Below are 21,567 nucleotides of genomic sequence, written 5' to 3' on the forward strand. Positions count from 1 at the left end.
TTCAGCACGCTGGCATTCACTCTGCCCGAGATGACAGAACCCTTCTCGGCATTCGCCTTTCAAGCAAACGACCACTAAAGCTTTGTGCAAAGACAATCGTGGGTGTTAAACAACGTACGTTAAACAACTTTGTTCTTGTAGGATCGAGTCAAAATACATAGACCATATATTCAAGTTTTCTATCCCTAAGACGCGACAACGAAGGCTGATTTACAACTCATAGCGCAGGCAGCGTCGGCCAGACGAGCCTCGCTTCAACCTTAGGCTAACGGCGCCGCCTCGCGGCGTGTGTCGGAGTTAGCAAAATTACACCGCTCCCCTTGCTTCCGCGCCGAATGGGACGGCTGGAGCAACGGCGCGCCGCCGGCAGCAAATCGCGGAGGCCTTGGTGGGAGCATGCAAGTTCGCGTCACCGCCACCTACCGCGCCACCACCATCATGGCTGTTAGCCACGGAGTCAGCGAGTCATTTCTTTGTGTTTGCCTGGCATGGAGAGCTGCCTGCCTTGTCTAGCAAGCCAGGAATTCAACAAAAGCCTACGGCGCTTTCACACTTCAGTTAAGATTTAACTCCTGAAAGGTGAACAAGTTTGCATGGTCCCTTTGAGTTTGTTTCAACAGGAGTCTACTGTAGTTCAAGATCAGTGCCAGCAATTCGGTATGGGAAAACAAGTGGATTTCTACGGCGGTGGAAGGCGACAGTCAATTTAGTTGCATTAGCCAAAGGATACACAATTCTTGCGCGCTTTGCAGGTCAGTTTGAAGACACGTGTTATCGGAAACGCTGTTATTTTTACGATTAATTGTGCAGTCGTCTGCAATCATGCGGATGTTAGAAGATACATGGTGAGGATATTGCGCTCAATGTTTTGCCCACTGGCAGAGAGGGAGAGCGAACCTTCAAGAATGGTCCTGAGCGTCTTAGGCTGCGTAAATGCCGCTTGCTCTGTTGCAGTTCAAACGGCAGCCCTGCAAGCAGAGCTGCATTGCGGGCTGGGTGGTGCTGGCCTGCCCAGATTCGGATTCCTTCCAGCTGCTGGACCCAAGCCGAGGCAGCCGCTACAAGTTCCGACCAGCTGTGGGCAGTTCAGCCCACGATTGGTGTGCCTGCCTGAATGCATCCGCTGGCACGACACTCTAGGGTGCCCAGGTGTCACTTTGCCGTTCAACTATGCTATGCCGTGGACTACTAGACAAACACTGTACTATAAATAAAATGCCCCTTGTTATTTTGATGCTGCCTCAACTTTACTGCAGTGGCCTACATGGGGGCACCCTCCCAAGATGGAATCTCTACCACACTTTTTTTCGTGAAAATTTCTTTGGAAGGTGTAGGGTTATGTACAAGCTGTGGAAGGTGCCCTTCCTCGGTTTTCTAGCATAGCATGCCACATTAGACACTTTCCTTAGTTACTAAACTGTTTTCAGCTGTTGAGCCTTTTTCAAGATTCGTCCACCATGTGAAGCAGGAACACCGCATGTGCTGTCAGTATATTCAGGGAGTTTCACTTAAAAATTGCTGTGATTTAAGACTTAAATTGACATTAAATATGCTGCCATTACAGCTTGTATGTTAGCCAGTAGCACCAGGCCAGGTGCTCAGTGTTGTCTGGAATGTCAAATCATGTACATACTTTTGATATTTAAAATGTGGGCCACCCTGACTTCATTGCTTTTTTTTTTCTTTGAATCTCCTGTTGCTGTTGTATAATCATCAGTAATGGAAATGGTGTTACATGCTGCGCAAAATAGTCTTCTAAGAAGGGGGGGAGGGGGGGGGCATAATGCAGCACAGTTTCGTGCATACCAGAACACAAACTTGTGTAGATAGCATGATAGCTCAAATTAAGAGAGGAAATGTGGGCTTCGGCTGGGCATGTAATGTGAAGAACCGATGATCAGTGTCCCATCAGGGTAACAGAGTGGCTGCCAAGAGGCTGGACCAGAAGCAGGGAAGACCATTAACTTCATGGAGGGTTGAAATCGGAGAATTTAGAGGTAGGACATAAACTAGCTGGAGAAACAAGGGAGACGCCTTGTCCTGCCATGGACACAATCAGGCTGATGATCATGATCTGAAATTTGTGATTTGACACTAGCTGCACTCTCCAGACTACATGACATGTAGCGCTCCAATTAATCTCTCGGTAATCTGCGTGCCTTGAAATACAGCGGCAAATGTGCAAGAACTTGGAATTGCCCAATCTCTTCTAGGAGACACAGAGTTCCTTTTCTTGATGCAGAAAGCTTCGCTCACTTCCCAAGATGTGACCTCAAAACTTTGTGTCATTTCACTGCAATTAAGTTTGGTAAGTAAATGAAGCTTTCTGCACCAAGAGAAGGAATCGTTGTATGCTAGCATGCTCTCTGCACAAATCAGTGTTGCTGCTTAGAAGTGATTAGGTGAATTTTTTCCCCCAAACCCTACCTGTTTTGCGATTTGAACGCATATAGATTGCCCCGACAAAACAGTTGAGTACGAGTGCCTCTCCTGTCACTTTCACGGCCCGGTCTACGATTGGTCCGCTAATGGTGAATATCAACCATTAATTTAACAAATAAAAGAAAAATGAAATGAAAATGAACCATGTAGCCCAGCGATGTGTCCTAAATATTGTGCGTAGAGCCATTTCCTTTCCCTGGTCGTTTCTGCAATATGTTCTATTGTATTTGCTAGTAACCTTGTCAGATGGTACCAGTGAAGTTTTAACCTGCAAATGGCATATTAACATGTTTTGGCATCTGCTCCAAATACTCCTGTAGCTGCTCAGTTTAGAGCACCTAGTACCGTGTTTTCCTGCTGCCCCCGAAAGTTGAAGTGCCACTTGTCAGCTGGTAGTCCTAAAGAAGCTGCTAAAACTTAATCTGCTCCATGAATGGAATCTCCACTGAAACACCTATATGGTAATATTACTCGAAGCAAAGATGCAGTGGCCATTATTTATGTTCCTGCATCTCTTTCACCTACCCATGATCAGGTTCTTAAGAAGTTGGGGTCAGTTTAATGCATGATCCTATACTTCAGAGCCATGACAATATGAGTTGTACAAAAAATTTGCCCCCACCTCCCCGAAGGGAATCGTGAGGAAGTGCGAATGCATTTCTTGCGCCGAGAGTACACGGCGTAGTAATTCTGACATCGCCTTGAGAGGCGCCCAGCCAGCGAACGGTCTAAACTGGAGCAGAGCGAGCAGGAGACTGTAGCGAGAGAGCGCGCGCGAGCCGACCCACGGAGGTCTGGCGGTTTATCGCTGCATATATAGGGGGATACGCCGCGCCGAGCCAGGTGGCTGAGAGAGGAGGCGAGCGTAAGGGGAGAGGGACAGCAGCGCACGGCAGCAGCAGCCGAGCGAGGGGAGAGGAGGTGCGGGTGCGTGACGTCATGGCGCGGGGAGGGAGAGTGACACACAGCGGCGCACGGCAGCTGCCGGGGAGAGGAGGTGGAGTATGTGACGTCACGGCGCGGGGAAGGGAGAGGGACGCGCGCGGCCCACGCCGTCGCGCCGCGAGGAGCGGTGAGGGGCGTGTCGTCACGTGGTGAGTGACGTCACTGCGCCGTTGCTACCGACGCTCCTCTCCGCTCCACGCCGTTGCTAGGGGATAGGAGGACTGCGGACGGACGGCGCCGCCGGCGGTGGAAGGTTTGGGGTCGCTTATAAAGTGCATTGCACTTAAAAAGTTCCGACAGCCAGCAATAGACCTTTTCCATGGCCACCAACTGCACTTGCGTCTGTGGACACCGCCGTTACTTGCAAGGGCTCGGTCTCGTTTGCGTGGCCACAAGGTAATGGATATCACGGACATGCCATGCACAATGGCCAACAGATGCTGAATGCTGTTCGGTGCCAGGCTGCAGTACAGCCGAGTCATAAACAGCCCATCTGCAGTACCCATCCTGCCAGACGTACATGCACTCCCTGGTTTTTGAGGACCATTGTAGCATGAAGTTAAAAAAGAAAATGCGAGCAGCACGTAAAGGCCAACTGCACTCAAATTTCACATCGACCAAATTTACTTTGAACGTATCAGTATATAACACCAAACCAACTGCAACATGACTCGTAGCCCCGTGGAATGCGTTGTCAGTTATAAACGCTTAAAATAGCTCCGTCGCAGACGATGGTGCACCTCCCGGCAGATCGTGCAAACAGCCATGAAGCGGAAGCGACATTGCGGCCAGTCCTGTGCTTTTTGCTAGGGCCAGGGAGGAGAACCAGTAAAGCTGTGCTGGATATCAAGAAGCTTTCAAATTTCACACTACAGTGACTTATTATAAGCAAGAATGACATGTAACATGGGCCAGCACTAAAAACAGTTATCAGTATGTCAACTGTACATTAGCATTCAAGTGATACGACAAAATGGAACTAGAGGCCCCACTACAGTCACCCAGTCATGTTTCTTGGTGACGGCTTCGGACGGCAGCCTCCTATCCCACAAACAAGATTTTGCGACGTCATAAATTGCCGAAATGAGGCTGGGGAGTCACCACTGCTTCATATATGTTCTCTAATATCTAGATTATCTGCTCGAAGTTTGTGATAAAATTGTCATCATGGATACTAGGACAAAGCAGCCTCTCTAATGAACCAAACTTGTATTTTGTTTTCACAGTCCCTTAGACAGCCTGAAACTCTCACCTAGGAATGAAACCCGGGGTGCAATGCAAAAACTCAATAGCACCCATTAGCAGTGCGAAGATACTTATTTTTGACAACAATGCTTTCCAGGAAATTTTGCATTGAAAAGTGTGTGTTTGCTTCAGTGGGGGCGGCTCAAGCATTAGCAAGTGTCTGTGCCTTCTTAGAGCTGTCTTTTGTTCCGTCTGATTTCGTTCAAAGCGCCTGCCACGAGCCAGCTAGACACAAAAACGCCATTGCTAAAGAAGCCTTGCACCATTCTGATTTACAATCATTTTAATAACTTGTGTGTACAAAACAACGATGCGAAATTCTGCCACGAAATTGCTTGCAAAGATGACAAGCTGGGGAGATTGCAACAAATGGGAATTTTTTTTTTCCTCAACAACATCACACATCAGTCTTCGTAGCGACACAATGTAAGGTTACGCCATACCACAATGATGCTCCCAATGCATGTGCGCTGGCACCATCAGACAGACTTTGGGGCAGTGTCAAAAAATCAGGAAAAACAGCTACAGCAGAAAGTAACAGGTAGAACTAGCGAGGGTTTTGACACCACAAAAAACAACTGGACAGCTCCTTAATGCAGCCTCAATAGAGTGCCTTGCACAAAAGAATGCAGCTTTGTCTATCTACAAGATGCATACGCAAAAAAAAAAAAGGGGGTGGGGGGGTGATATAACCATAATGATTTCATGCTGGTACAAGCCATGCGACTTCTCTTATGTAAAAGTGCACAGGTATGCAATGCCACAATGAAACAACTTAGGTAACAAACAAAACAACAAGTGACAAAATGGTCACAGCACCAGGATCACCACTTAACAATTACACCTCGCACACGCAGCAGCCTCCGAGACAGTGCTTTTTTGGGGCTCAAGCTTTGAGCAATGGCACCAGTTCCACCTCTGTCCTAGAACAATGCCATTTAAAGCCAGTGCCTAGTAGCTCATACACGTTTCCATTGCACCAGCAAAATTGGACCTACGATGTCAAGTCAACCAGTAACATGTAAGCCTGAGGGAATTTCACAAAGTGGCTAGAAACAAAGGTTTGTTTAACAAACATTTACTATGTGCCAGCAGCATACTCAAGACTTTCTCGTTTCACCACTGCCATGTGCATTCCTCATCTTTGTGTATCTTTTTTGGTTTAAATAAATAAACTTAAAACTTGAAAGGTGACAATGCACCTGCATGGTGTAATAAATACAACTCGCAGAAAGCTATGTACCCAGCTCCTTCCCATGACTGCAATCTTTAGGCTTTTTTTTTTTTTCTGGAAGCGGCAATCTAATGAACATAAGCCAAAGTTGTGATTCTGCTGAGATTTTAGAAGCCTAATTACCACATTTTCTGCCACAAGTGAAGTGTTTTTTTTTTTTGCTGAGCCATAGCTGCCATTAAGCTACAAAATGAACAAGTAAAACATTTCTAAGATGCTTCATTTAAATGTCCGGTGCAGCCAAATACACCGACAGCAATGCTACTGGCGTGCCAGCAAAATAATGTTATAACCAATCATCGTAGCAAAGTCGGGCAATAAAGATATCACATTTTTAAAAGTTACTGGTGCATAAACGAAGGCTACATACAAGATTCACTGCCAAAAGGTGAGTGATTATTCAATCTTATAATCAAGCACATTTCACATTGCAAAAGAATATTTTGCATATATCTGTCCCACAGCAAAACCGTGAATTTGGTGAATCCAAAGCAGTGGCTATACTCGAGCACTTAAAACCCAAGAAGGCTGTGCGGCTGCTCAGTGCACCTGTGGCCGGACACCAGCTACGAGATAACGAGAAAGGCTCCATACCACCTCACAGCATGACAAGCAGGCTTCATCCTGCAGTGGTGCTTATAAACTATCACCGGTGACAAATATGCAAAATGCTTGCCATTCATACACAATAATGACGTAGTGCAGAGGCATCCTCCTGTCGAGAAGGCTGGGCCAGTGTGCGCAAGGAATGAGACGGGACTGAAGGCTGCCTTCTGATCAGCCAGTGTGGCCTAGGGGTGGTGGTTAAATAAAAGGCAATGAGCTCACAGCTGCGTGGCCCCTTGAACGTTCGAAAACAACCCACAGACCCAAGGTGAGCACTGTGTGAAACATCTTTCACATTTTGCCTCTGAATATTTCATTCTATTCGAAGGTTAACTAATAATGGGGCATTGCAGTAAGCAGTATATTTTGTACAGCCGACAATTGATTTCTCGGACTCGACAGAGGCAATTAAGGTGTCACCTAATGTGTCATCAAAAAGAGAAACTGCTACTCATGCTACTATTTGAGAGATGTTATGGGGAAGCCAACAAAGCACCCTATCATATAGAGCTGCCATGGAATATCATTATTGCTGCAAGCTAGAAATATCAATGAATAGGCAGTGATTACCTTGTGTGAATTCAATGCAGATGCTTTTGGAGAAACCCTTCCAAGTTGCAATGCAGAAGCACGTGCATAACAGTACGAAGACCCCCACATTCTTCTGGGCAGCTTTGAGGATGACAATGCATCGTGACGCAAATACTTTCTGAGCGAGCGGCACATTGCAGGCACATCGACAGGTGTCCTGGCAGCCATTTTGCCATAATCACATACCACGTGTGAGGCACACTGCATTGTGTGTTAAGACGGCTCGCCTCAGCCTGCAATGCCCCTTGCAGTTGTGCTTCCCGCTGGCAGCGCCTGGTAAACATGTGAAGAATGTGTGCGTGTGCAGCGACGAAGCACGATTAGAGCCTTCCTCCTTGTCGCTTTAGCGAGTGCACGCCAACCTCTCCTCTATCGACAAATGCAAAAATAATCACCCTGAGAGCCATTTTTCAATCCTAGTAACAGTTGTCACCAATATAATGCTTAGACAATTAAGCTGTTGGGAAAAAGCACCGATGCATCACCAGACAGTTCCAGCGAAAACGTCTGAACGGTTAGGCAGTCAGAAAAACTGGTGTACAAGAATTTAGTTGGCGACTGCATAACTTCAGTTCAACTTTGATGCAAAAGTGCACTGAGGGAAAGTTCGCAAGCAAGTTTTTTGCCTAGAGCTTAAACTTAAATAAGGCAGAAATAGCTCCCATATCCTTTTTGTGGGGGAGGCAGGTCACAAGGCAGCAGTGCATTCTAGAAACAAGCACACGCTTCATTTGAACATTTCTAACCTGTTCATGTGAAGCGCAATGACTTGGCAAGTTTCTGGTCAAATTACCGTAGTACGAACAAAAATATTTTGGTGCTCAAGTAGATGAATATCAATTTTTGCTAGAATCTGCCAAAAAAAAAAAAATTAATTACATTAGATGGATTATTTGTAGAGCCCCGGCTAGCATGCAGAACTACTACCTAATTCCTCCATATAAAGCCTGGTTCTACCCAGCATGTAACAAAGCTGCAGAAACTACGTCCCTTTCCAGTACAATCCATGACCTTCTGATCACAGCAGCCTACCATTCATCTGACCATCAGAAAGCTTTACACTTGCTGGGTATGTGCTGCAATGTGTTACAAGCATGCATAAACTGAGTTGTAGACATTTTGTAGCACAATTAGTCAATTTCACAAATTTCTGATCAGGAGCCGTATCATTAGAGACAATAAAAAACAGTCGTTTTTTCTTCTTATACCATAACGAGTTGGACATCATACTCTTGAACAAAACCTAGCTGATGGTGCTTGTGAAATTCTTCAGCTATTTGATTTTGTTAATGCCAAACAGTACAGATTTCCACCTTTAGATACTTACCTTTTTTTTTTCTTACAGTGACCCTTAATATACACAACCAGGCTCAATAGGCTATGCTTTCACACTAAAAGTCGAGTACCCTGTGCACATTTTGTATCTGCAGCGGACCAAATGTTACACAACCACAGAAGAAGTGAAAAAATTTCTACTTTCCCTAGAACTTTACGGACACAAAAAATATAATAAAAACAGCACGTGTCCAAACACAGAAAACACTGACTTACTATAGTCTCTAACCTAACAAAACACCTTTTCTAGTTCTCGTTACAGCGAGTGCCACCTCTGCCCAGTCTATACTCAACTACCTACATGCACGCAACAGAACCGTGCCGTGGAATAATGCATGATAAAAGTTGACTACTTGCAAAGCCTAAACACACTGTCACCACACATTTGCTTATGCTGGAACGCTCACTGGGTCTTGCACCACACTTCACGATAGCAGAGCGCACATCCTAGTGAAGAACCCAGCAGTGGCAGCACTGCATGCACCACCTGAGGACAAGCTACTACCTCAGTGCACCCAACTGGAGTACCCAAAGTTGCTGCTCAAGACGTTGACACCAAGACTGTGCCACGACAGCCTAAGTCCCGCAGAAGCAGAATGTTCGAGGTCAGTCGGAACATGCCCTAAAGCGGGTGCACACGAGAACTTTCAAAGGCAGTGGTGAATCCAAAGTGTGCGAGAACCACCTTTACCTTGCCCTAATAGCAACTGCAGCTGCCATAAAACAGATTAGAAGCAAGCAAACAACACGTATCAAACAAACAACACGTGATGAGAGCACTCAGACATGTGGCAAATACAGTAAAGCTGCCCTTCCACGCCGCACTTGCTAACATGGTGGGCTTGTGCATGCCATCGCCGTCACTCAAACCAAGCTCATTATCTCATGAATACAGAACCTGGGTACCATGTGAATGTACCTGTATGCAGAATTCGCAGCAAATGCACAGTGAAATCATATGTCATCAAACAATGTGCGTTATCACAGCAAGTGCGCCATAAGCAGGTTTGAAAGTGTTTCACCGCAGTTGATTTTAACCAGAATGAAAATGCCAGCATTTCCATCCGGACTTTTCAAATTCTGGCAAACACCAATGCTGGCACCACAGTAACTCAAAACACCTACGAGGCTGGTACACAAATGCTACTAAAAAACGTAAAGGGGGGGGGCATGCAGAATGCACAGTCCCATCTAAGTTACTGTGCGCATTGCGGTTGTCACATGCCACTTCAGTGCGATAAATACCAGTAAACCGGCTAAGCAGCGTAAGCGGGAAAGCCATTTCCCATAACAAGAGTAACAAAAGTGCCGAGATGTGCTGCTATAATCATGCAGATCCGCCAGCATAAATGTAATAAATGAGCTCAGCCTAACAAAAACACAACTGCTTCATTTCCCCTTTTCATGGACAGTTTGTCTCCCCCAACAGTAACCTGTTTCAGTGACTTTCAGTTTCTGTTCCCTGCATACACCTTTTCCAGAACTTTAAGTGACACACGTCTAAGATGGCACGTGCCATAGCACAGCAACCTACCACTAGCATGTTCCTATGTAAAACCTAGGGGAAAATGGTTCTTTTTTCACAGGGAACTACTTGAGCCAGCTGCAGGTGCATGCATTGCTCAGCTTGTGGGGTGGCCTCCCACAGAGCACCTACACATTTGACATCGAACAGCACAGATCACAGGGCCACAACAGCCTACAAGGCACACACACAAGCCCACACAGGACACTATGGGTAATAACAGTCCCACGTCACAATGAGGAAGGGCAGTACAACGGTTGCACTTTTAAGGAACGTACACGGATGAACATGACAGGGTAAGGCTCAATAAACAATCTGTAGCTGCCAAACTCTTGCTCTCATCCAGGACCTGGACAAGAGGCTTTCAAGATTACAAGTACCTGGTACCCATGTGCACCTGCCATTCCTCTAGTACCCACCATAACGTACTTAACTAAGCGGCTGCCCTCAACATAAGCTGCTTCCTCAGGAGATATAAGCCCTGTAAGGAATTCTAACACCTTCATTCCCCAGAGGCTTCCCATTCTAATTATTGCATATTATCAGGCAGAGAGAATGCGTGAGCAGCTTGCCAGTGGTTTACGTCATGAATCGTGCATAGGGTGCACACATAGAACTGATTGACCCTTAAATGCCAGCATGACGCCTTTTTTAAGTATACAGAGGGGTCAAAATGGCGGGGTAATGTTAATGTTACAATGCAAGTTGAAGTGCAGACCACTGATAATGAACATCACAGAACACATAAACGTTAACACTGTACATGGTACTGTGTTGATGACATTAAGCATAAAAACGTACAAACACATGGTTTACAACCTAGATACCATGCGGTGGTAAACAGCACCGGGACAACAAACAAACGAGCACATCATGCACCTCAAGTTTCAAAAGGTTAAAAGTACAAAGTTGCAGTTTTATCAAGCAATTTTTTTTACCATTTTCTAGAAACCCGCTGAAACCTACGCAGATGAAGCTGTGATGTACCTTGGGATTATGTGCGTTAATCTTGGCAACAAGGTTGGATTCACAGAATGGGCCTAAAGCACATTTACCCTTGAAACATTCTTGCTCTCTCTGAGCCAGACTATACATATTCTGTAGCTGTAGCTATAACCTTGACAGCTTTATAAGCTGTTAGTGTGTACAAAGGGTTATGTATCATCCCATTGTAGTTGCAAGCAACAATGACCTTACTTGCTCGAACGGTGCCATTAGGCCGATAGGAAAAAAAATGATCTAGAAATATCACCTACTTCAAAACACCACAACAATGCAGCCACACGAGTGTTAGCTAGCACTACTGTGAGAGATACGATTGCATATATACATTCAGCAGATCCCTCCTTTCCTTTTGGGAGGGGCAGGCAACAGTATAGCGCTTTTTGAACACAAAGCAGGCAAAAGTTGTGCCGAAAATTTTACCTTGCAAGCCTATTATATGTTTACCCGTATATAGGTGACACCATACGCTGCCAATTAGGCACCTCAATAATCATGAGTGGGACAACAGGATGATTCAAGTGCTCGCGAGCTTTCAGTATACATATATATATACATATATATATATATATACATACATATATATATACATACATATACATATACATACATACATATACATATACATACATATATATACATATATATATATATATATATATATATATATATATATATATATATATATATATATGACATATATTTAGGAAAATCCAAAGCTTAAGTTTTCTTTTTTTATCCCTGCAGTGTCAATTTTTCTCCCCCTTTTTCTCTATAAGAAAAAAAAAAGGACAACCAGATTTTGTGTGCGCATGTTTCTTGTAAGCAGAAATAAAGACATCACTCCATTCTGCCGCCAGCTTGCTTCAATGTGAATGCCCACAGTCTTACCTCCAAGTGGAATTAAGCCAGTATGAAAAACTTGTGGTATTGATTAATGGCTCGCGATCGGCTTTGCACAGTGCAAGTCACACGAAGCAGTTGCTTTGTGCAAACAGGTTCCAGAAGTGAAAGCCCCGAATACAACAGCTACCATCTGATGGGTCGCTAGAGCTGTCATCGCCTTCCTGTCACCCCTCAACACCCCGCAGGCAGCAGAGAGATGACAAACAGGAGTCCTATTTTCACTTTATGGCCAGCAAAGGCTTGTCCAGTCACCTTGATGCTACCATGTTAAAATTACCTGCTTCCGTATCACTTTCTGCACACTGTCTTTCGCAACTGGTGGGGCAAAGGTCTGACGACACCCAAGAACTTCTTAAGGGTTCCACATGATAAAACCATTCATGTTCGATTGAACGCCTCAGATGCTTTGCTTCCGCCTCATTCTCGAAGTGCTTCGCCCTCTCGCCACTTGAGACGATTTGCTTCGCGACCCGCTTCCGCCTCAACACTTTCGAACGGCTTCGATCTGTCACCTATGCACTGTGCAGCCGCTCGTTCCGGCCAGCACGTATTGGCAAAGTTGACAACAACGGTGGCCTTCGCTGCCAAACAGTTTTCCGCCAGCGGGAGAACGCTTGGCTGCATTCTCCCGCTCCCACATTTTCATCTGCGGTGTACTGGTGTGTGGACGGCCACCTTTCGCTACTGCCGAGCTTTAAATGCATGCCACGGAATGACTCGCGCTATGGAACGTCTCAAAGACATGTGGTCTTGCAGCAGTTTCACAGTTACAGATACCAATGCCTGCTTTTCTGCTCAATGCGCCATTTAATACTTTCACATTAAAACCTCAAAGCGCACTGTGTAAGGATCCGAGTTCAACGGGCATTCCGTGATGAATTTCTTTCCTCGCAAGCGTTGACACCTGCCCCTCACAATTAATGACATTGCTTGAGAATCGTACCCAACTAGTGAAATTGGCGTACTTTGTGTGAAGAAGGTCGAGAAATATGCAAGAAACCTGGCATCCCAAATGGCAGCGTCCAGGACAATGGCTGCTCAGCAGCAGCTATGGTCTTTTCTACTCTCTAAGGATTCTATTGCGAAGGTCACACGATAGGTTATTCTATTACATTATTTCAAACTCTGAATCGTTTATGTGCTACGGAACGCCTTCTGTGCTTAAAGTCGCAAGTGAGTGGGTGCATGTTAAAAATGGCATCACAGAGCTCTCCCTGTGGTCTAGGCACAGGGTAACATAATAGGAGCTGCACTCACAGCCCAAAACAAACAAAACGTTAAAAGATCACCGGGAAATACCAAAGGCCACCCCCTCAGTGCCCCACCCCTCTCGCAGCAGCAGGCTGGGCCCCACCGCCAGCAGATCAGGGGTCAGAGGGTGCTTCCAGCATGGAGAGGAGGAAGTTGTCGATGGGAGTGTCCCCGATGAGCTTGAAGAAGAAGAGATGCTCGAGGCACTTGAGGCCGATGCTGCGCAGGGCAGGCAGCCGCAGCAGCAGCTTGGCAAAGCGTCCGGGCTGGTCCGGGTACTGCTGCCGGCAGTGCTCCTCCAGCGCTGCGTAAACTTTTTCCCGCAGGGCCTCCACTTGCGCGGTGCTCCGCAGGCCCTTGGCCTCTGCAACACGCGCGTTATGCCCCAGCTCTAATTGTGAACATTTGCCATAACTGTGCTCCGATGCACGAGGCGATGAAGAAGAAGGCGTAAGGCGTGGGAGGCATGCACAACATGCTATGCACCTTTAGTACGCATCAACAGTGCCATGACACCTGGGCCGGGTAGGTACAATGCATGACATGACGCTATGTGCTCTCAGCATGCAATGGTAAAAGTGGCATTACTGTTCCCCGTCTGGTGCTCACCAGCGAATCATCACCCATGTGCCACGAAACAACTGCGTGGCATGCTTGCCACTTTTCAACCCAAACTGAGGTTCCATACTGCAATGATGCATGAAAATAAAAGTCAGAATCTAAGCTTTCGTTCTTTCAGAAACAAAAGGGCAAGCAGAGAGTACAGCACTACATTTGTAATGCCTGTTTTCACTTGTATTGACTCCACATTGCTAGAATTCTTGCACATATTCTGTCAAGTGATTAGTCTTGAGCAGTCAAAATTGAAAGCATGAAGGATGGCCTGCTTATACACCAACGTGGACACATGCACTACATATGAAATGACTGCAGGCATGTGGCGCCAGCTAGCTAACAAATGTAACTGCGCTCTTTTATTTTAAAAATTGCACCACACGTAAGGCTCACGGGGACAACTGCATGCATGCCCTTTCAGGGGTGGTTCGAGGAACAAGATGACATGTGGTGGCTTCCAGTACCCTTTGGCATGTGCAATCAAACATGCATGGTGCCTACAGACATTTATTATTTATCAATATTTGCTGTGTAGACTGGCAACAAACTTATGAGCAACAACATCTTGTTTGTAGAGTCTGTTATAACACACGAAAGGCCACAAGCACAGATGGCACACGACTCCATAGCCATTTCATTCTTGTTCATTCTTGAGCAAAGCTACAAGCCTCTCACTGATGTCGATTGATTGATTGATTGATTGTTTGATTGTAGGATTTGACGTGCCGACGCAAAAGCAGGCGATGAGGCGCGCCGTACGGGAGGGCTCCGATTAATTTTGACCACCTGGGGATCTTTAACGTGCGCCGAAATCTCATACACACGGGCATTTTTGCTTTTCGCCTCCATCAGAAAACTCTCACTGATGTCGTCTGTAGTTCACCCAAAATGCACTGCAGGAGGAAAACCAATCTTCTCTAACGACGGTGATGATCGTAAGTGAAATGAAGAAAAATCAAAACTCTTCCCGTGGTCAGAATTGAACCAGGGACCCTCGCAAAATGAAGCCGATGTCAGCGCAGTTGAAGCAGTTTGGATTTAGAAAGGGGTGCATGGACGTGCATAATTAGACAGAAAATGCACCCCTCCGTTTAATGAGGACGATGGTTGGACACTAGGGAAAGTCATGGAATGCCCGTATGTGAAGCACTAGAGAGCCCAATCACAATGCAGTAAGTTTCGACAGGGGCAGTTTATTTTTTTCACTCTTTATTACACTTATGCACGATATTACACTCTTACCATGAATTTGCTAAGCTGCTGAACTCCAAAATACTCTAAATGGCCATTTTTTACCTACATTTCTAAACTTCTTTCCCTGTTTTCAATGGGACCAACTAATAATGCCCGCACAGTATTGCAACTATGTGCAACAAAGTTAATGTTTACTCTGAAAATGCAGCTACTGTCAACCAAACTAAGCCACTCATACTGCTTGTGCTGTGGTCACTATCCACTATATGCTTCCAATAGAGCCCATATAAAAGAAAGTCGAGCTCAGAAACCTCAGCTGATAATATACAATCACAGCAAAAGCCGGCGAGACCAGAATGTACAACATTTTAGGTGGTGACATGCAGGTCTCCAGCTGAGAGCCCAGAGACAGTAGCAACCAAACGTGTTGTTATGCTGACTGAACAGAAAGAGCTGCGTCGCCTGTGGCCTGCTCACCTGGGTTGAAGAGGACCACGGCGCGCAGGCAGCCCAGCTCAGTGCGGTCCATCTTCATCTCGCGCATCTTGGCCACCAGCTCGGTGAGGACGCGGTCGAAGATGGCCCCGACGCCGGCCCCGTGGGCGCTGTGCCGCTGCACGACCAGTCCCGTGGCGAGCACGATGCCGTCACGCACGCCCACCGAGCGGTGGGAGAAGGCGGCGATGAGCAGCTCATTCCAGCCAGCCTTCAGCAGCACCATGCGGTCCTCCAGGGGCAGCTCCTCAAAGTGGGGGATGTGCTTGGCCCACTGGACCAGCTGGTGCAGCTGCCGGTCGGCCGCCTGGCAGATGCTGCTCACGGGGTCCGGCTGCCCCGGGCCCCCCTCTGCGGCAGCTGCCGCTGACAGAGGCCCCTGGGGCTCGACGCGGAGTTCGGCCTCCAGGATGCGCTCCAGGGGCATCTCGGGGGGCGCCCCACCGCCGCCGCTGGTGCTCTCCACCTCACTGTCCGGCCGGTCCTTGGTGCGCTGCCGCTCCTCCTGCACGGCCTCCCGCTTCATGCCGCACGACAGGCACTTCTGGTAGCGGCAGTACTGGCACCGGTTGCGCTGCCGCTTGTCGATGATGCAGCTGCGCTCCTCGCGGCACGCATAGCTCAGGTCCTTCCGCACGGTCCGCTTGAAGAAGCCCTTGCAGCCCTCGCAGCTGCACAGGCACGACAAGGTCACCAGAAAACTCCTTCGGTTAAAAAAGAAAGGTGGAAAGAAGGAGCGACACTGCGGATACTCGCGCTCCCGAGACCGTGCATGCATGAAAGGCATCCCTGCCAGTTATGCACAGCTAACAGACCCACACAAGCTACGTTATCACTCCCAAAAGGCCTGCTCAAAGTTGTAGAATACACATTTCAGCCATGTTGCCAGACAGCTAGCCACGATGGCATACAAAAGGTTAATGTACAACAAAGCTCACAAATTGGGCTGCAAAAACTGCAGGCAACATGAACCTCTGTGCACGCACGCCCTGCATATGCTTGCAGTTAGTTTTCATTACACAATCAATTCCTCTTTTGCATTTAATAAATTACACATGAACTGTTAAAAATGTCAAAGGCAACGAAATAGAAAAAAGAAGTACGTGCAGAGTTTTTCTGCATGACTGACTAGCTTGTCCAGTAGGTAAATTTTTTTAGCTGGTTTCCGGAAACGATTACAGCATTACACCTGTGAGGTGTAATGCTTTTTTTGAAGCAAGAGCATGGCAGTGGGTCATCGAGCAAGTGTGGCTAGCCAGCCAATTGGAGCCAAAGCTAAACAAGATGTCAACTGAAACGAACGGTGTGAGGGCTGACTTTTTTGTCTAGTTCTTTTCTCTCCCAAAAGGTACAAAAGGTTTCGTTCAGCGAGCAAACACTCTTCTTTTACTCTTTGGCTTCTCACGTTCCAAGCGCAGCGAGAAGAGAACGCATGTAACGCGAGAAGTCAAACGTTGGTTATCATTACTTGCAATTGAAAATACGCTAGGCGTCGTGTTCCATAGCGGTGAAAAGGCAGTACTTCAACGAGTAGATGCCAGTATTTTGAAAACTGATTAACCACCCTTTTGGCCTGACACTGTCCAGGAATTGTGGCTCACCTTTTTCAAAATTGTATTGAAAGCGAGCATTGTGGGAAAAACAAAAAAATCCAGCGAGTCACGGCACACACCCTCCACACATGTGGCCAACAACGTGCATTATATTACGCGATTTTTCCTCCTCCTTTAAACTTAATTCCACCTTAAGAGGTTAAGACGTGACCATATTAGGCATTTGGTTATGCTGAGTGAAACACATTTCTGGACAAGGTGATTCATGTCAGGATTTGAGAATGGGATATATGAAAATAACACACGAAATACCACAGGACAGGCGTAAACTCATAACTGCTTAATTTTACCGAGAAATCCCCCCGAAATACTTTTGCGCAGCCACAGAAACACATTTTAAATAATACGTAAAATTAACAACACAGTATAAGCAACAACTGTCCAAAAATGGTATTTATTTTCGAAAAGGTACGGGAAGAATTAGATCACACAGGTGCTTGCAGGCAGGGCCGTACCCAGAAATTTTTTTTGGGGGGGGGGGGGTGTTATGAATTTTGTGAAGGGGGTAGTTTTGCTGAAAGCAACAGTAAGTATTGTTTACGTGCTGCCTGGAAAAGATTTCGGGAGGGGTTCGAACCCCCAAACCCCCCCTCTGGGTACGGCCCCGCTTGCAGGTGTAAAATACGTCCCCGTTAATGTATGGGCGATAGCGCACGGGTCGTCTGCAGTGTAATTGTTTTTGTTTGTTTCTTCTTTCTATAAGGACAAAGCGCAATTTTACAAGGGTGTAACAAATGCACGGGTATGCACAGGTCTTGTCGCCTCTTACCTGTTTTGTGTATTAAACTTTATCCTTTAAATAACCACCATGCCACCTTCAAAAAACACCCTTTGACGTTCCCGAAACGGCAGACGACTGCACTCATCAATAAGAAAATTGCAATGTGTCGTTTCACACGTATAACCCATTTCACCATGTCGAATAAGTTTCGTGGAATTAAACCAGCGCATCAACCTGCAACGGCCGCTGATTACTGCGTCTCTAGAGGAAATGCGCCAGCAGAGGTAACTATGTCATTGCTTACTGCCAAACAAGTACACATATTCGTTGTTTTATCGTGTGCAGCACGAGTCTTGCACCGCGCGCAACGTGAAAGAGCAGACGACGCGAGAGCGCCATGCACACTAGGAGCGGTTCCTCCCGCTGCCGCCAGGGGCCGACTGTCTTCAATCTCGGGGCGAATACCACAATAACTTTCTACAGAGCACATCTACAATGAGAATTAAGGCCAGGACGTCAAGATGCTTATCAGCAAAGATATCTTTAGAATCCAGTGAATGAAGCAATCAGCAACACAGATAGCCAACAGCCGCTCTCTATATGTATGCGTGTTTAATGAGCCAACAATTCTCATCTCCCATGGTCTCTAGAAAGTGCACAAGGCAAAACTTGTGGGAATCAAGGTTGCTGTACAATCAGTGCTTTAACAGAATGAAAACAAAACTAAAAGAAATTTGGGAGGGGGGGAGGGCAGAATCGAAACACAGCATAGCAGACCTTTTTACACCGCAGTGAAACTGAAAATCCTCCCTTTAGTTTTCAGTTCAAAAGGATAGTGGTTTGATGAGGACAACGAAATACATAGGGCATGTGCAACTGTCCTATGTTTTTCTTAATCTTGTCCCCACTTCTTACCTTTACTAGTACTAATGCAATTCATTTTTAATTCTATGGTTTTCAGAAGTTAATGTCCAAATTTGAAATCTGAACTACCAATGTCACATTTGGACTTTCAGTGCGCTGTAGTGAAAGAGTCCAGGTTAATTTACACCACCTTGCATTCTTGGACAATGCACAATATGCCTTCTACTTTCGTACACAAAAGTCTGTGGGATGAGGTCTAAGCGATCAAATTTTGCCACCCCTTGGTGACAACCCCAGGTTTGCATTTGTAGCTGATGCATTACACCTCATTGCACCAACTGTTACAGGGACAGCAGACCCTTGGCTGCAGCCAGTAGAAAAATCAACTTAGCTAAAACCACGCCCCACATCCTCGAGAGTACAGTGCCTTTGTTTTCCACGTCCATCAGTTAAGACTGAAATTGCACACCTCAGCTATGAGGTCTGCAGAGCTATGAATTAATTTAAACTGCATTTCCACCAGAAAAAAAAAAAGATAAAAGTAAAAATTGCAATCACAGTTTGGTTTTCAATTAGAAATTTTGTACGCAGCAGCAGAACACCTGCCTTGGCCACCTAGGCACTGTGGGGAGTATCGTGCCGGGCTTTTCCGTCAGCTTTATGAAGTAGTAAAGTCTGCGACAGCTCTGGACCTTTCTTGATTCAATAAAATGTGCACGGTTCCTGTTTAGGAACTAATGCATGTAGACACTGAATTCAATATGCTGCTCTTATGTGGTTTTATCTGTACAAGCTATGTATAGCAGCCTAAGGTGAAACAATGAAACGGCAGCAGATAGATACTTTAGTAATTGGGCAAGAAAAAAAAAAGAGAAAAAAAGAACAAATCTCTTCAAATACCAGTGAAGTATATTTACAGAAGGAAATTTATTAGGTTCTTGATCTCTTTTTTTTCTTGCACAACTGCTAAATGAAGTGTCTCTGTGCCACCGTTCCATTGTTTCAGCTTAGGCTGTCCGTGACTGTACCTCCAAGATGCAAATAAAAATTCTTCATAGAAGTGCAGTAACCAAAAATTTTTACAAATCATCATAAACTGTGCTTCAGAACGGCACGGGTTGCAACTACAAGCTTTTTTTTAACAATTTTTTACACAGCAATCATATTCCTCAGCAAAAGATGCAACCAAAACTGACACTGGTTTGTTCAAATCAGCATGCAGCACCTCAACCAGCTCAGTGGCCCCACCATGTGCAATCAGGCCCACACTATTCCATCTGTGGCTGCACCCACACTTGGGAGTGCTGGCAAACCACGAGCTCATCCCGCAACCGTCTGCAATCTGCACAACTGAAAGAACGGCACAGCACTGCCAGAACCGGTTCATGTGTTGCAGGTAAATCAAACTGACCTGGTATGGGAAAGTGTAATGGAAGGTAATTTGAATGCCCGGTGCATCGATAGCCAGAAGCTTTAGCACACACAACAAGCCGCATGGGCAATCGGGGAGCGCTCACCTGTACACGCCGTAGTGCTTCCCCGAGGCCCGGTCCCCGCAAATTGAGCAGAGGTGCTTGGAGCCACTGAGCGGATGGTTGGGTGGATAGCGCGTGCCCGCCTGCTGATGCTGCGGCGCGGCCGGAGGGCCGTTGTTGAGCGGGCGGCCGTCCAACGGCGGTCTACTCGCCCCCGAGGGCCCGCCGTAGCCGCTCAGCAGGAAGGACGGCTGCGGCGGCAGGCTGCTGGAGACCCCGTTGGAAGCCCCGCCGTTGAGGCCCGGTGCTGCGCGAAGACCCGGCGGAGAAAGCTCAGGTGGCTGCAGCGGCCTCGCCGGCCACGCGGCCGCGGGTCCCGCCGAGCCGTAGAGCAGAGCCGTGACCGAGAGCTTGGGTCGCTCCTTCTTGTACATGCTGCCGACGGCAACAGGTGCGCACGCGAGAACCGGCCGCCGCGCGCCGTACCGCTACCTGCCCGTGTGCTGAGCGGCCGCTGGAGAGGCGCCACGAGGCGGCCTTGGCCGCGGGCACACGTCGACGATCGAGGGGCGACCTTGGGCCCCGGGTTCGCGGGATCGTAATCGCAGGTCGGACGCTAAACGCCCTGCGATCGCTGGTCGGCGATCAGTGGCAGCCTGCCGCACACACCGGGGGACGCGCAGTGACGCAGCTCGGGGACCAGTCGGTTGTCCTTGAGTGGCGACCGTGTACAGGTAGTACAGCCGACCCTCGCTGCGCAGCTGTCCGGACTCTCTCCCCCGTGGGAGTCACGCCAAAGCTGACGAACGCAACGGCGCCCCGGGAGCGAGCACCGCGCGTCTTTGACTCCTCGACCGTGAATCCGCGCGGCAGCAACGCGCTGCAGCCAGGCCGACATCGCATAGCGCCGCCAGCTAGCGCGACGCCGCCTCGCTACGAGCTTGCTGCTGCGCGCAAGCCGCGCTTCAATAGCCTCGCTTGGCGGAGTCCGCGATCGCGTAACTCAGCCCCGGCCATGAATAACCGCGGAATATTCACAAGAAAACACTGCGCTGGGCAGCAGCAAGCAGCAGCAGCAAGGGAGTGTTGGCCTCAGCTCAAACCCTCTTGCTTATAGCTGCTAATTGTGCACGAGCGCGCACCGTCCCACAAAGGCATGCGAATCTGATACGCCACTCGTGCACACATAACTGCCGCAGAAAAACAACTGTTGTGAGTAATATTATTGCAGGTGCTTCTTATACACAATAGTGGGCTGCCCTTCAAGGACATCAGCCTGACACTGGGTCACTGAACCTAATAACACCACAGTAAACCGTGCCTACCTACAGCGCTGCGTGGGAACAGCTCGTGCGATCTTACCGGTCTCACCTCTTTCCTGGGTGGCCATGGGCTAGGACTGGGCTCAGACCGCACACATCCCTACTTGTAGAGTTGCGGGGAAACTTCCGATTATTTGGTTGCAGCAGTGACCAGTGTCGACGGACAGCACCAAAGCGGAATTAGCG

The 21,567-nt window shown here is 47.4% G+C and overlaps 2 protein-coding genes across 6 annotated transcripts in view; one reads left to right on the forward strand and one right to left on the reverse strand.

The window, feature by feature from the left end:
• The window catches only part of LOC144148098 (ras-specific guanine nucleotide-releasing factor RalGPS1-like), a 44,671-nt gene extending 43,437 nt beyond the window's left edge, over positions 1-1,234 (forward strand). For all 3 annotated transcript variants that reach the window (XM_077679697.1, XM_077679690.1, XM_077679702.1), the window contains one exon: positions 955-1,234. In XM_077679697.1, coding sequence (XP_077535823.1) covers positions 955-1,140 — 186 coding nt within the window. In that variant the 3' untranslated portion in view covers positions 1,141-1,234. The remainder of the gene's footprint in view (positions 1-954) is intronic.
• Positions 1,235-11,611: 10,377 nt separating this feature from the next.
• On the reverse strand, positions 11,612-21,567 carry LOC144148121 (retinoic acid receptor RXR-alpha-B-like). 3 transcript variants are annotated; one of them, XM_077679726.1, is made up of 4 exons: positions 21,431-21,567; positions 20,102-20,366; positions 15,369-16,057; positions 11,612-13,446 (listed from the first exon to the last, which is right to left on the reverse strand). In XM_077679726.1, exons 1-4 carry the CDS (start codon positions 21,447-21,449, stop codon positions 13,196-13,198), a joined length of 1,224 nt encoding a protein of 407 aa, XP_077535852.1. In that variant the 5' UTR covers positions 21,450-21,567; the 3' UTR covers positions 11,612-13,195. The 3 variants fall into 3 exon arrangements, with proteins under 3 accessions (XP_077535852.1, XP_077535843.1, XP_077535837.1); XM_077679717.1 differs by having other exon boundaries at positions 21,422-21,555; XM_077679711.1 differs by lacking the exon at positions 21,431-21,567 and having other exon boundaries at positions 20,102-21,413.

Source organism: Haemaphysalis longicornis, unplaced genomic scaffold (genome assembly GCF_048455015.1).
Source record: "Haemaphysalis longicornis isolate Haplotype H1 unplaced genomic scaffold, Haemaphysalis longicornis Haplotype H1 scaffold_1, whole genome shotgun sequence".
NCBI classification, from domain to species: domain Eukaryota; kingdom Metazoa; phylum Arthropoda; class Arachnida; order Ixodida; family Ixodidae; genus Haemaphysalis; species Haemaphysalis longicornis.

What these genes read in the sequence shown, in the direction of transcription:
- LOC144148121 (XM_077679711.1), bottom strand. Translation starts at nt 20,493, where the DNA reads ATGTACAAGAAGGAGCGACCCAAGCTCTCGGTCACGGCTCTGCTCTAC. An exon ending in AAGCACTACGGCGTGTACAG is followed by an intron (nt 16,058 to 20,101) that starts GTGAGCGCTCCC and finishes GTGCCTGTGCAG; the next exon opens with CTGCGAGGGCTGCAAGGGCT. An exon ending in CGTGGTCCTCTTCAACCCAG is followed by an intron (nt 13,447 to 15,368) that starts GTGAGCAGGCCA and finishes CGCGTGTTGCAG; the next exon opens with AGGCCAAGGGCCTGCGGAGC.